We start from the raw sequence: 16177 nt of genomic DNA on the forward strand, positions 1-16177 counted from the left end.
AAGACCTGCGGTTTTACCTGCGGATTGCTCTGCGGTTTTGCCCTGCGGTTTTTCATCTCCTCAATGGAGGAGATGGCAAACCGCAGGAGAATCCGCAGAAAGAATTGACATGTCAATTCTTTCTGCGGATTGAAAACCGCAGATAATCCGCGCGGAAAATTCCGCACCGTCTGCACTGCGGTTTTTGATTCCCATAGGGAATCATTGTACTGTACACCGCAGCAAAAACTGCTGCGGGTCCGCAGCGGCCAAAACCGCTGCGGAACCGTAGCAAAATCCGCAGCGTGTGCACACAGCCTTAAGGTCCCTTAGTTTCAGTAGCTCCACAATCATGGGGAAGACTGCTGACCTGACAGATGTCCAGGAGGCAGTCACTGACACACTCCACAAGGAGGGGAAGCCACAAAGGTCATTGCTAAAGAAGTCGGCTGTTCACAGAGTGCTGGATCCAAGAATATTAATGGAAAGTTGAGTGGAAGGAGAAAGTGTGGTAGAAAAAGGTGCACAAGCAACCAGGATAACCACAGCCTGGAAGGGATTGTTAAGAAAAGGCCATTCAGTAATGTGGGGGAGATTCACCAGGAGCGGACTGCTGCTGGAGTCATCGCTTCACCCCACACACAGAAGTATCCAGGACATGTGCTACAAGTGTCACATTCCTTGTGTCAGCCACTCATGACCAATAGACAAAGCCAGAAGCGTCTTACCTGGACCAAAGAGAAGAACTGGAGTGTTGTCAGTGGTCCAACGTGTTGTTTTCAGATGAAAGCAAATTTTGCATTTCTTTTGGAAATCAAGGTCCCAGAGTCTGGAGGAAGAGTGGAGAGGCCACAATCCAAGCTGCTGGAGGTCTAGTGTGAAGATTCCACAATCAGTGATGGTTTGGGGAGCCATGTCATCTGCTGGTATAGGTCCAGTGTGTTTTATCAAGACCAAAGTCAGCGCAGCCGTCTACCAGGACATTGTAAAGCACTTCATGCTTCCCTCTGCCGACAAGCTTTATGGAGATGGAAATTTAATTCTCCAGCAGGACTTGGCACCTGTCCACACGGCCAAAAGTACCAATACCTGGTTTACACACAACAGTGTCACTGTGCTTGATTGGCCAGCAAACTCGCCTGACCTTAACCCCATAGAGAATCTATGGAGTATTGTCAAGAGGAAGATGAGAGACACCAGACCCAACAATGCAGATGAGCTGAAGGCTGCTATCAAAGCAACCTGGGCTTCCATAACCCCTCAGCAGTGCCACAGGCTGATCGCCTCCATGCCATGCCGCATTGATGCAAAAGGAGCCCCGACCAAGTAGTGAGTGCATTTACTAAGCATACATTTCAGATTTTACAATCATTTATCAAGCTGGTGTTATAAAGTATTCTAATTTACTGAGATAATGACATTTGGGTTTTCATTGGCTGTAAGCCATAATCATCAACATTAACAGAAATAAACACGTGGAATAGATCATTCTGTGTGTAATGACTATAGAATATATGAGTTTCACTTTTGTATTGAAGAACTGAAATAAATTTACTTTTTGACGATATTCTAATTTTGTGAGAAGCACCTGTATATACCAGAATGGCATGACATACAGTGGAATGTAAAAGTTTGGGCACCCCTGGTCAAAATCACTGTGGACAGATAAGGAGGTTGAAGATGAAATGATCTCTAAAAGGCCTAAAGTTAAAGATGGCATATTTCCTTTGTATTTTAGGCAACAAAAAACATGTCAATTTTTACATTTTAAAAATTACAAAAAAGAAAATGGATTATTCTAAGCAGCTGCCTAGCACTCGAAAAATGAAAATAGTGGACAACCACAAAGCAGGAGAAGGCAATAAGAAGATTAAGCGTTTTCAAGTTGCCCTTTCCTCAGTACGAAATGTAATTAATAAATAGTAGTTACCAGGAACAATGGAGATCAAGATAAGGCCTGGAAGACCAAGCAAAATTTTAGTGAAAGCTGTTTGTAAGATTGCTAGAGAGGCAAATCAGAACCACAGCTTGACTGCAAAAAACTTTCAGACAGATTTAGCAGACTCTGGAGTTGTGGGACAATATTCTACTGTTCAGCAACACATGCACAAATATGAGCTCAACATATTCCATATTTTTCCATGTGGAAAAAAGTGAAAATAAGAGAAGATATTGATTGTTAAAAAATAATTCTGTATTAAATATTATTAAAAGGAGAAGTTAAAAAGACAGGGCAAAAGGCCTCCAAAAAAGGGGGATAGGCTGTGGCAAAACAGTATACAATGATGTAAAAAAATAATATTACACACACAATAATAACCCTGTAGATTTAAATATAAATACAAAAAGGGTTCTTACATGCAAAAGTAATAATAATAATTCCTGCCAGAGTCAGTGCACCATAGTAGATAACAATGAACACATTGCTTGTTACTACTAGGTTTTGCAAAACATGCACAAATATGGCCTTCATGGAAAAGTCATCAGAAGAAACCCTCTCCTGCATCCTCACAATAAAAGTCAGCGTCAGAAATATGAAAAACAGCATGTAACATAAGCCTGATGCACTCTGGAAACAAGTCCTGCGGACCGTTGATAACATAGAACTCTTTGGCCACAGGATCACAGGTACGTGTGAAGAAAAGAGGGAACATAATTTCAGGAAAAGAGGATGGCCTCTACAAATGAATGATGATCCCAAACACACGTCACAAACCACAATAGACAACCTCAAAAGGTTACAATGGCCCTCACAGTCCCCTGATCTTAACATTATTGAAAATCTATGGCTAGACCTCAAAATGGCAGACGAAGCAAGACGATCCAGGAATCTCACAGAACTGGAAGAATTCTCCAAGGAAGAATGGAGGAAAATCCCTCAAACAAGAAGTAAAAGATTCTTGCCTGGCTGCAAAAGGTGCTTACAAGCTGTGATACTTTGTAAAAAGTGGGTGCTGAAAGCTACTAACCATACAGGGTGCCCAAACTTCTACATCTGCCCATGGTCCCTTTTACAATTCTTAAATGTAAACGATATATTATATATACACTTACACTTTTGAATTTTGCCGAAAAATACAAGGGAAATGTGTCATCTTTAACTTTAGGCCTTTTAGAGATTATTTCATCTTCAACTTGTTTAACTGTTCACAATAACAGAAATTTGGACCATGGGTGTCCAAACTTTTACATACCACTGTATACACCTGGATGGGACACATATATCCCAAGATGGGGCTAAGAAGGGGAACATTTATACCAGGATGGCGGGAACCCGATCCAAATCTTGCACCGGGGCCCATTGGACTCCAGTTAAGCCACTGCTTTTATCTGTCTCTTTGTGACTCTTTTGGAATTGTTCGGTGTCGATTTATGATCACACACCACATCAAAGTTCAGCTGAACGTTGATGATATCATAAAACAGTACATAGGAGCACAAGAGGAAAAAAAAGAAGAAAACAGATAAAAGTTTTACAAACTCAGAACAAGCTCACTGACTGACATTCAGTCAACTCATTCTGCAGCCAGCAATGGACAGCGTAACACAAAGTCGGCAGAGGCTTACTCTGCTCTCCCCATACAGAATGCATGCATGCTTGGCCATATTGAGGATACATGTATAAGTGGGGAGTCTGGAGAGACATAAGTCAACCGAACAAGCACGCTGGCAGCCATGTAATAAGTATGGGCACCTTTAAGGCTTATTCACGTGTCCATATGGCAGCTGTATTTTACAATCTGAGCTACAGAGGCAATGTCCGCCCAACTGCAGGTCTCCCGCCGTGATCAGCCTCTGTCTGTAGATGTACCCTCCAAATTCTATTGTGCCTATGAAGCTGAAGATATAGCAATTTAAAAAAAACAAAAAAAACTTTTAAACAAAAAATAAACTGACAGTCCCTGGTGTGTTATTTTCTTAAATGTTGTTACGGGAGACAGAATTTTTCTAATTGCCGTCAAGCTAATTGCTGGAAATGATGTCGGTAACAAGAGCAACCGTGATCATACAATCCTCCGACACCGGAGTCTGAGGTTCGGGAAATCGCACTGTGATCATTCAGGTCTCAGGGGAGGACTAAAACTTTTTTTTTTGCTTAAATTTATGTAAAATTAGTAATTATTAAAATGATTTCTATTAAAACAAAAAGTCCTTGAATCGACCTCCTCGTAGTTAGAAATAAATCTTTGTCTACAGTGTTTTCTAGGAAAAATGGACGATAAGTATAACGCCTTATCCAAGCATGCTCCTGGACCTGACCCAATGTAAGGTGACAGGATCACCAGTAAGGGCCCCTTCTCATATGTTCAGTGACCCCCGTCAGGGCTTACGTCTGACCCCCAACCGCAAAACAGGATTTGGGAGGCACCACTAACCAAACACCACTAAGATCAAGGAGATCTAACAACACCACGAAGACCAAGGAGCTCTCCAAACAACACCACGAAGACCAAGGAGATCTCCAAACAACGCTAACAAGACCAAGGACATCTCCAAATAACGCTAACAAGACCAAGTAGATCTCCAAACAACACTAACAAGACCAAGGACATCTCCAAACAACACTAACAAGACCAAGGACATCTCCCAACAACACTAACAAGACCAAGCAGCTCTCCCAACAACACTAACAAGACCAAGGAGCTCTCCAAACACCACCAACAAGACCAAGAAGATCTCCAAACAACACTAACAAGACCAAGGAGATCTACAAACACCACGAAGACCAAGGAAATCTCCAAACACCACGAAGACCAAGTACATCTCCAAACACCACGAAGACCAAGGACATCTCCAAATAACACTAATAAGACCAAGGAGCTCTCCAAACAACGCTAACAAGACCAAGGAGCTCTCCAAACAACGCTAACAAGACCAAGGAGATCTCCAAACAACACTAACAAGACCAAGGAGCTCTCCCAACAACACTAACAAGACCAAGCAGCTCTCCCAACAACACTAACAAGACCAAGGAGCTCTCCCAACAACACTAACAAGACCAAGGAGCTCTCCCAACAATACTAACAAGATGAAGGAGCTCTCAAAACAACACTAACAAGACCAAGGAGCTCTCCAAACAACACTAACAAGACCAAGGAGCTCTCCAAACAACACTAACAAGACCAAGGAGCTCTCCAAACAACACTAACAAGACCAAGGAGCTCTCCAAACAACACTAACAAGACCAAGGAGCTCTCCAAACAACACTAACAAGACCAAGGATCTCTCCAAACAACACTAACAAGACCAAGGAGCTCTCCAAACACCACGAAGACCAAGAACATCTCCAAACACCACGAAGACCAAGTACATCTCCAAACACCACGAAGACCAAGGACATCTCCAAACACCACGAAGACCAAGGACATCTCCAAATAACACTAATAAGACCAAGGAGCTCTCCAAACAACGCTAACAAGACCAAGGAGATCTCCAAACAACGCTAACAAGACCAAGGAGATCTCCAAACAACACTAACAAGACCAAGGAGATCTCAAAACAACACTAACAAGACCAAGGAGCTCTCCAAACACTAACAAGACCAAGGAGCTCTCCAAACAACACTAACAAGACCAAGGAGCTCTCCAAACAACACTAACAAGACCAAGGAGATCTCAAAACAACACTAACAAGACCAAGGAGCTCTCCAAACAACACTAACAAGACCAAGGAGATCTCAAAACAACACTAACAAGACCAAGGAGATCTGCAAACAACACTAACAAGACCAAGGAGCTCTCCAAACAACACTAACAAGACCAAGGAGCTCTCCAAACAACACTAACAAGACCAAGGAGCTCTCCAAACAACACTAACAAGACCAAGGAGCTCTCCAAACAACACTAACAAGACCAAGGAGCTCTCCAAACAACACTAACAAGACCAAGGAGATCTCAAAACAACACTAACAAGACCAAGGAGCTATCCAAACAACACTAACAAGACCAAGGAGATCTGCAAACAACACTAACAAGACCAAGGAGCTCTCCAAACAACACTAACAAGACCAAGGAGATCTGCAAACACCACGAAAACCAAGGACATCTCCAAATAACACTAACAAGACCAAGGAGCTCTCCAAACAACACTAACAAGACCAAGGAGCTATCCAAACAACACTAACAAGACCAAGGAGCTATCCAAACAACACTAACAAGACCAAGGACATCTCCAAATAACACTAACAAGACCAAGGAGCTCTCCAAACAACACTAACAAGACCAAGGAGCTCTCCAAACAACACTAACAAGACCAAGGAGCTCTCCAAACAATACTAACAAGACGAAGGAGCTCTCCAAACAACACTAACAAGACCAAGGAGATCTCAAAACAACACTAACAAGACCAAGGAGCTCTCCAAACAACACTAACAAGACCAAGGAGCTCTCCAAACAAGACTAACAAGACCAAGGAGATCTCAAAACAACACTAACAAGACCAAGGAGCTCTCCAAACAACACTAACAAGACCAAGGAGCTCTCCAAACAAGACTAACAAGACCAAGAAGCTCTCCAAACACTACTAACAAGACGAAGGAGCTCTCCAAACAACACTAACAAGACCAAGGAGATCTCCAAACACCACGAAGACCAAGGACATCTCCAAACACCACGAAGACCAAGTACATCTCCAAATAACACTAATAAGACCAAGGAGCTCTCCAAACAACACTAACAAGACCAAGGAGCTATCCAAACAACACTAACAAGACCAAGGAGCTATCCAAACAACACTAACAAGACCAAGGACATCTCCAAATAACACTAACAAGACCAAGGAGCTCTCCAAACAACACTAACAAGACCAAGGAGCTCTCCAAACAATACTAACAAGACGAAGGAGCTCTCCAAACAACACTAACAAGACCAAGGAGATCTCAAAACAACACTAACAAGACCAAGGAGCTCTCCAAACAATACTAACAAGACGAAGGAGCTCTCCAAACAACACTAACAAGACCAAGGAGATCTCCAAACACCACGAAGACCAAGGACATCTCCAAACACCACGAAGACCAAGTACATCTCCAAACACCACGAAGACCAAGGACATCTCCAAATAACACTAATAAGACCAAGGAGCTCTCCAAACAACACTAACAAGGCTAAGGAGCTCTCCAAACAACACTAACAAGACCAAGGAGATCTCCAAACAACACTAACAAGACCAAGGAGCTCTCCAAACAACACTAACAAGACCAAGGAGATCTCCAAACAACATCACAAATACCAAGGAGCTCTCCAAACAACACTAACAAGACCAAGGAGATCTCCAAACAACACCACCAAGACCAAGAAGGTCTCCAAACAAGTCAGGAATAAAATTGTTGAGAAGTATAAGTCAGTGATGGGTTATTAAAAAAAAATCCCAATCTTTGATGTACCATCAAATCCATTATCATCAAATGGAAAGAACATAATATGACAACAAAACTGCCAAGAGAGGGTCGCCCACCAAAACTCTCAGTCCGGGCGAGGAGGGCATTAATCAGAGAGGCAGCACAGATACCAAAGGTAACACTGGGGGAGCTGAAGAGTTCCCAAGCAGAGACTGGAGTATCTGTCCATACGACCACAATAAGCCTTACACTCCATAGAGGTGGCCTGACTGGAATAGTGGGAAGAAAAAAAGCCTTTACTGACACACAAAAATTGTAAGACTCGTTTTGAGTTTACTAAAAGACATGTGGTAAACTCCCCAAATGTACGGAGGAAGACGCTGTGCTCAGACGAGTCCAAAATTGTACTTTTTCGTCACTAAAGTAAACGTTATGTCTGGTGCCAAACCAAAACAGCTCATCACCCCAAGAACACCACCCCCCCAGTGAAACATGGTGGTGGCAGCATCATGCTGTGGGGATGTTTTTTGGCAGCAGGGACAGAGAAAATGGTCCGAGTCAAGGGGAAGATGGATGGTGCGAAGTACAGAGATATTACTGAGCGAAGCCTGTTTCAGTCTGTCATTGATTTCAGACAGGGACGGAGGCTCACCTTCCAACAAGACAATGACCCAACGCATACTGCTAAAACAACACTTGAGTGAGTTAACAGGAAGTGTGTAAATGTTCTCAAGTGGCCGAGTCACAGCCCAAATCTTAATCCAACTGAGAATCTCTGGTGAGACGTGAAGATCGCTGTTCATCAGAGGAACCTATCTAACTTGAAGGAGCTGGGGCAGTTTTGCCAAGAGGAATGAACAAAAATCCCAGTGGCCAATTGTGGAAAGCTCATACAGACTTATCCCAAGTGACCTGCAGCTGTAATTGCTGCAAAAGGAGACTCCACAAAGTACTGACTTTAGGGGGGTGAGTAGTTATGTACACTGAAGTTTTCAGTAATTTTGTCCTACTTGTTTGCTTCACAATACCAAGAAAGTGAAATGTTCACAGTTGTAGGAATGTTCGTTACGTGAACTGATGCAAACACTAATAAAAAAAAAAAAAAACTGTGAAATTCCAAGTTGTGATGTAGTAAAACACAGAAAATGGCAAGGGGGTGAATACTTTTGCAAACCACTGCATGTTACCAAGGATCCCAGCAAAAAAAACAGTGGCTAGCGCTTCGATTTCTGTCACTGAAAGTGCAGCAAATTCAATGGGGATAATGCACCGATTTGCCCATGGAATAACTAAATTTCCTTCTTCCTCCTCCATTATCTTGCAGTAGACGACCACCATCGATTCTTCAATGATCCGGCTTGAAAATAGAAAACTAGCCAAGTTCTCTCCGGCCCATGAATGCTGCTGTCAGACCATTGTCTCTTCTGTGCAACAATGCTTCGATCTGAAGTTCTGAGTTTGGCACTGGATACAATTGTAACAAACCCTCTGCTGTGAGTGGAGGCTGTGAGCGCCGTGTACTAATTTCTCACACTCTTTTCCTATTTCCTAGATAAAATGCCTATTTAGAAGGAGCCCGCTGTGCTATAAAAGTGCAACGGCGACCATTACAGGCTGCGCCGTACTGTGACCGACAGGTTAAAATGCCCTTTAATGGGCCATTTGCTGTAACTTCCACGCATGTAAAGAAAACTGGTAAAAGTGCTCATGAAATCTGAAGCAGCAGGAAAGCAAAAAACACATAAGAAGTGAAATAATAAGATTTCCATATATACTGCAACCCGCTAATAAACCTACGGGGGAGCCATCCGATGCAGCGCACAAATAACGGGGTGCCCCAATACTACAGACTATGGGAGGTTACCAAAGAGGAGAGAAGCCCCTGCGGAATGCAGAGCTGAGAGCCGCAACCACATATTACGCCAGCAACTTACAAACTGAGGCTTTCCGGCTACAGAGAAATTAGTGTTCCCAAAAACGAAAACCTTAAAATCTATGAAGACAGAAACGAAAAGCAAAAAAAAAAATCCCCCCATACGAGAGCGAGTGCCGACATCGCGGGAACAGCGCCAGAACAGGAAGGGAGTTACGCTTTTATATTTTATCGCGGTCAAGCGTGGGGTATGACAAGGAGATGTCCAAGTAGTGGACTTCTTTAAAAGGACCACACTGCTGTTTTAAAGAAAATGTTTGCGCTGGATTCACATCTACACGGCTCAGTATACACCGTATAATTTCCTTCATGCTGCTGTTGCATCTCCTGAACATGTGCTGCACAACCTGTAGAGCTGGAATGACTCATGTGTGTATGCTGTGTGTAGGAGACATCATAGCAGCCAGTCTGCATCCACTAGCTCAGAGGCAACTGAAAATAAGAGAGAGGCTGCAGAAGGCAAATACGGCAAAAAATTCAGGATACAAGCCATATATTGATCAGAAATAGTGTTTTCCCTCCTGTACACACGTTACCTGAAATGTCAGATACTGTTTAAATCCAAAGGTAAAAAGCGCAAAGTATGCAAAAAAAAAACTAAATCAAACAGGAAATAAACTTGATTCCTCCCGTCAGTGTACTGCCTGCAGTCATGGGGGCGGCATAGTCGCGGTTTCAGTCACCGCTCTGTGTTGAGCAACGGCTGTAACCGCGCCTGCGACACTGACTGACAGCAGCTCCGTATTAGACCAGGCTGTCAGTCAGTGCTGGGTGAGCGGTTACAGCCACCAATCAATGTATACTGAGCAGTGACTGAACCCCCGCAGTTGCCGCCCCTATGACTGAAAGCTGAATGCCGTCGGGGCAATAAACTTAATTTCCTCCAGGCAGCGGGGCTCTAAATGCGGGCGCCGGGCAGGGTTAGAATGCTATCATCCTGCAGATTAACCTCATATCTGCAGGTTAAAAGCGTTTTGCTTTTTTTTTTTTTTTTTCAAGTGACAGGTTCCCTTTAAGTCCCCTATTTAATTTCTTCATGTGAAACACTTTTCACTGTATTTATTCATGTCATGAATTCTGCTTCTTCTGTATAAGAAAAGTCAAAATAAAAATTGCCCCAGTGTTTTGCAATAATCCATAGAAAGGACAAATCTCTATTGCCTTGTGGGGTCTGATGTGATCACCAAGTGATCTATGGGCCCCTTCCTGTCCACCATGGGTGACAAACAGTTGGGACTCCTTCAGTTTTCATGGACAGCACATGTGCCTGGTATAGTCTATAGGGCCGGTCCCGGATTTTTACAGGCCGCGAGATCAAAAACAAAAAAAAAAAAATTTCAATCTTGGATCCGTGTTGCAAATCAAAGTGGCCCAATAAAGTGAGTCTGTGAAAGAAAACGGAGAGCGCACAGATGCCATCCATGTGCCATCCGCTATTTGGATTTTTTGAATACAATAAACATGGAGACCGCGCTGATGGTAAAAACAGACAGGGACAAAAAAAAAATACAAGAAAAGAAATAAAAAAATAAATAATATTGGTAAGAGTAATCTGCCGCCTGGACGTGGCTTTGCATCTCATTCCCAGTATAGGGGTAAGGACTGCAAGGTGACATGTATGACCTACCGCCCGGCTGGCTTCCCTACTGCACGCTGCTTCCTATTCACTAGTCCTATATCTGATGCCAAGGACAATGCCCCCCGTGCGGCCACATTGCAGGGTATGATGTCGCTCTGTGAGGTCATCCCATCCTGACGCCGCTCTGTGAGGTCAGCACATCCTGACGCCGCTCTGTGAAGTCATCACATCCTGACGCCGCTGTGAGGTCATCACATCCCGACGCCGCTCTGTGAAGTCACCAAATCCCGACGCCGCTCTGTCAGGTCATCCCATCCCGACGCCGCTCTGTCAGGTCAGCACATCCCGACGCCGCTCTGTCAGGTCAGCACATCCCGACGCCGCTCTGTCAGGTCAGCACATCCCGACGCCGCTCTGTCAGGTCAGCACATCCCGACGCCGCTCTGTCAGGTCAGCACATCCCGACGCCGCTCTGTCAGGTCAGCACATCCCGACGCCGCTCTGTCAGGTCAGCACATCCCGACGCCGCTCTGTCAGGTCAGCACATCCCGACGCCGCTCTGTCAGGTCAGCACATCCCGACGCCGCTCTGTCAGGTCAGCACATCCCGACGCCGCTCTGTCAGGTCAGCACATCCCGACGCCGCTCTGTCAGGTCAGCACATCCCGACGCCGCTCTGTCAGGTCAGCACATCCCGACGCCGCTCTGTCAGGTCAGCACATCCCGACGCCGCTCTGTCAGGTCAGCACATCCCGACGCCGCTCTGTCAGGTCAGCACATCCCGACGCCGCTCTGTCAGGTCAGCACATCCCGACGCCGCTCTGTCAGGTCATCACATCCCGACGCCGCTCTGTCAGGTCATCACATCCCGACGCCGCTCTGTCAGGTCATCACATCCCGACGCCGCTCTGTCAGGTCATCACATCCCGACGCCGCTCTGTCAGGTCATCACATCCCGACGCCGCTCTGTCAGGTCATCACATCCCGACGCCGCTCTGTCAGGTCATCACATCCCGACGCCGCTCTGTCAGGTCATCACATCCCGACGCCGCTCTGTCAGGTCATCACATCCCGACGCCGCTCTGTCAGGTCATCACATCCCGACGCCGCTCTGTCAGGTCATCACATCCCGACGCCGCTCTGTCAGGTCATCACATCCCGACGCCGCTCTGTCAGGTCATCACATCCCGACGCCGCTCTGTCAGGTCATCACATCCCGACGCCGCTCTGTCAGGTCATCACATCCCGACGCCGCTCTGTCAGGTCATCACATCCCGACGCCGCTCTGTCAGGTCATCACATCCCGACGCCGCTCTGTCAGGTCATCACATCCCGACGCCGCTCTGTCAGGTCATCACATCCCGACGCCGCTCTGTCAGGTCATCACATCCCGACGCCGCTCTGTCAGGTCATCACATCCCGACGCCGCTCTGTCAGGTCATCACATCCCGACGCCGCTCTGTCAGGTCATCACATCCCGACGCCGCTCTGTCAGGTCATCACATCCCGACGCCGCTCTGTCAGGTCATCACATCCCGACGCCGCTCTGTCAGGTCATCACATCCCGACGCCGCTCTGTCAGGTCAGCACAACCCGACGCCGCTCTGTCAGGTCAGCACAACCCGACGCCGCTCTGTCAGGTCAGCACATCCTGACGCCGCTCTGTCAGGTCAGCACATCCTGACGCCGCTCTGTCAGGTCAGCACATCCTGACGCCGCTCTGTCAGGTCAGCACATCCTGACGCCGCTCTGTCAGGTCAGCACATCCTGACGCCGCTCTGTCAGGTCAGCACATCCTGACGCCGCTCTGTCAGGTCATCACATCCTGACGCCGCTCTGTCAGGTCATCACATCCTGACGCCGCTCTGTCAGGTCATCACATCCTGACGCCGCTCTGTCAGGTCATCACATCCTGACGCCGCTCTGTCAGGTCATCCTATCCTGACGCCGCTCTGTCAGGTCATCACATCCTGACGCCGCTCTGTCAGGTCATCCCATCCTGACGCCGCTCTGTCAGGTCATCCCATCCTGACGCCGCTCTGTCAGGTCATCCCATCCTGACGCCGCTCTGTCAGGTCATCACATCATGACATTATCACCTGTAAATAAAACACAAAGGCAAACAGATAACCCCTTACCCTAAGATTTGGGGCATCGGCCACCTTGGCGCTCACCCCCTCCACTATGTCCGATCTTAGGTCCACCAGAAACTTCATGCCGCCCTCCATCCTGCTGATGTGGCTGAACAGCACCTTGTACTGGGGGGTGAGGTAGTAGCGCAGCCGGTCCTCCACCTGCAGGACGGTGCCCAGATCCCGCTTCTGTTGGGCTTGCACCAGCTTGCTGCTGAGCTCTGCCACCTGGGCATGGTCCACCCCATAGTCTGCGGCCAGTTGCCCCAGGAGCGCCACCCTCTGCCCCGTCTCCAGGGAAGCGTAGTAATGCATGAAGTGCAAGCTCTGCAGCTCAGGTGGTGGGGGGCTTTTCTCCTTGGTCTCATAGGGTGGCAGAGGGGGCACAGACTTGCTCAGGACGTCCTCCATGGTTGCAGGCATTGAGCTGACCTGCTTACAGGAGCTAGATAAGGGCAAGTGCTGGCTCAGCAGCCTCCCTCTCCCGCGGCCTCCTGCAGTCAGACAGCTGGCTACACCCGCCACACGCTGCAACCTCTCCGGCTTCAGGACGTGTGCCAATCGCATGATGTGAGGCCAAGCCCCGGGGAACATCCCCGCAGCCGTGAACTTGCACTATGGTGCTTCCGGCTTCCAGTACTGACGTCACGGTGTACCCACCGGCGGCAGCCAATGAAAGAAGAGGCGTGGCGTCAGTCTGCGGCCGAAATAGTCAGCCATGTTGAATGTGGCATTGAATATGGCATAGGCGTATGTTTACAAAATAACAACCTCGTCCGGGATCCTGGAGTCGGGCGCGTCTGTAATATGACAGGAAGAAGTTGTTTTGGTTTTATATATTATGTTTTCACTAGGGGCCGTGAGGAAGAAAGGAGATACTCGTAGCAACCAATCAGATTTCAGCTTGCATAAAACCAGGGCAGGTCGGAAAATAGAAGCAGAGTTCTGATTGGTTGCAGGACATCTTGGAAAATAAAAGCAACCTTCTGATTGGTTGGCATAGGCAACCACTCTACTTTTTGCCTGCGTTGGTCATTACTAGGCCCCGAGGTGTCGTGCATTAAATTACACGTGAAAATAGAAATAAAACTAAAGTAATCTGCCTCCAATAAGCAGAACTAGTGAATGGAGTGCTGCAACCTCAGCGCCTGACATGGCGACATCCGATCTCCCGTACCCGACTGGCTGTGTCATCGCGCCCCCAATCACATCCTACATCAATGTCAAAGCCTCGGAAAGTCATGCTTTACCACATCTAGTCATCCAGAAATTCTGAGAATCCAGCACAGATCTCTTCATAGTCTAGAATTTTGCAAGAGAAAATAACAAAAAGCAGAAATGATCGTCTTCTGATGAAAAATCACGCTCATAGCGGCGTATTAAAAGAAGCGATCTACTTGTCAGTGACTAATAATTGAGGCTAAATATGTCTGCAGCAGGTCCTGTTTACTTCAATAGACCTTCGATGGGTAATAAATATCTGATCACTGAGGGCCACAGGAAACGAAGGATGGAAACTGTACTGAAACTCTAGAACCAGGGAATTGGATGGTCATGAAGGGAGCTGAGGTGCACCTGCTCGATCTCCGCTCCATTCATTGTCTATGGGACTGATGGAGAACGCCCAACACAGAGCTGCACTATTTACAGCCCGCGGTGGGGCCCCCCATCAATCAATGCTGGACTATTTACAGCAAGCGATGAGACCCCTAACAGGCAGCACTGGGCTATTTACAGCAAGCGGTGGACCCCCAACAATCAGTGCTGGACTATTTACAGCCAGGGATGGGGCCCCCAACAGTCAGCACAGGGCTATTTACGGCCAGTGGTGAGGCCCCCAACAGTCAACATTGGGCTGGGCTATTTATAGCAAGCGAAGGGACCCCCAACAGTCAGCGCTGGTCTATTTACGGCCAGCGGTGGACCCCCAACAATCAGTGCTGACTATTTGTGACCAGCGGTGGGACCCCCAACAGTCAGCACTGGGCTATTTACAGCCAGCGGTGGGACCCCCAACAGTCAGCGCTCGGCCATGTAAGACCAGCGGTGGGACCCCCAACAGTCAGTGCTGGACTATTTACAGCCAGTGGTGGGACCCCCAACAGTTAGCGCTGGACTATTTACGGGCAGCGGTGGGATCCCCAACAGTCAGCGCTCGGCTATGTAAGACCAGCAGTGGGACCCCCAACAGTCAGCGCTCGGCTATGTAAGACCAGCGGTGGGACCCCCAACAGTCAGCGCTGGACTATGTAAGACCAGCTGTGGGACCCCCAACAGTCAGCGCTGGACTATTTACGGGCAGCGGTGGGATCCCCAACAGTCAGCGCTCGGCTATGTAAGACCAGCGGTGGGACCCCAACAGTCAGAGCTCGGCTGTGTAAGACCAGCGGTGGGACCCCCAACAGTCAGCGCTGGACTATGTAAGACCAGCGGTGGGACCCCAAACAGTCAGTGCTGGACTATTTACAGCCAGCGGTGGGACCCCCAACAGTCAACAATGGGCTGGGCTATTTATAGCAAGCGATGGGACCCCCAACAGTCAGCACTGGGCTATTTACGGCCAGTGGTGAGGCCCCGAACAGTCAGCACTGGGCTATTTACGGCCAGTGGTGAGGCCCCCAACAGTCAACATTGTGCTGGGCTTTTTATAGCAAGCGAAGGGACTCCCAACAGTCAGCGCTGGTCTATTTACGGCCAGCGGTGGACCCCCAACAATCAGTGCTGACTATTTGTGACCAGCGGTGGGACCCCCAACAGTCAGCACTGGGCTATTTACAGCCAGCGGTGGGACCCCCAACAGTCAGCACTGGGCTATTTACAGCCAGCGGTGGGACCCCCAACAGTCAGCGCTCGGCCATGTAAGACCAGCGGTGGGACCCCCAGCAGTCAGCGCTGGACTATGTAAGACCAGCGGTGGGACCCCAAAAAGTCAGTGCTGGACTATTTACAGCCAGCGGTGGGACCCCCAACAGTCAGCGCTCGGCTATGTAAGACCAGCGGTGGGACCCCCAACAGTCAGAGCTCGGCTATGTAAGACCAGCGGTGGGACCCCCAACAGTCAGCGCTGGACTATGTAAGACCAGCGGTGGGACCCCAAACAGTCAGTGCTGGACTATTTACAGCCAGCGGTGGGACCCCCAACAGTCAGCGCTCGGCTATGTAAGACCAGCGGTGGGACCACGAACAGTCAGCGCTCGGCTATGTAAGACCAGCGGT

The 16177-nt window shown here is 47.8% G+C and overlaps 1 protein-coding gene across 1 annotated transcript in view; it reads right to left on the reverse strand.

Moving 5' to 3' along the window:
- The window catches only part of MLYCD (malonyl-CoA decarboxylase), a 65525-nt gene extending 51907 nt beyond the window's left edge, over window positions 1-13618 (reverse strand). The window contains exon 1 of the mRNA XM_073585110.1: window positions 12968-13618. Coding sequence (XP_073441211.1) covers window positions 12968-13555 — 588 coding nt within the window. The 5' untranslated portion in view covers window positions 13556-13618. The remainder of the gene's footprint in view (window positions 1-12967) is intronic.
- Window positions 13619-16177: the final 2559 nt, after the last annotated feature.

The sequence above is a fragment of the Dendrobates tinctorius genome, unplaced genomic scaffold, assembly GCF_039654945.1.
Source record: "Dendrobates tinctorius isolate UK_male_01 unplaced genomic scaffold, ASM3965494v1 ptg000009l, whole genome shotgun sequence".
Taxonomy (NCBI): Eukaryota; Metazoa; Chordata; class Amphibia; order Anura; family Dendrobatidae; genus Dendrobates; species Dendrobates tinctorius.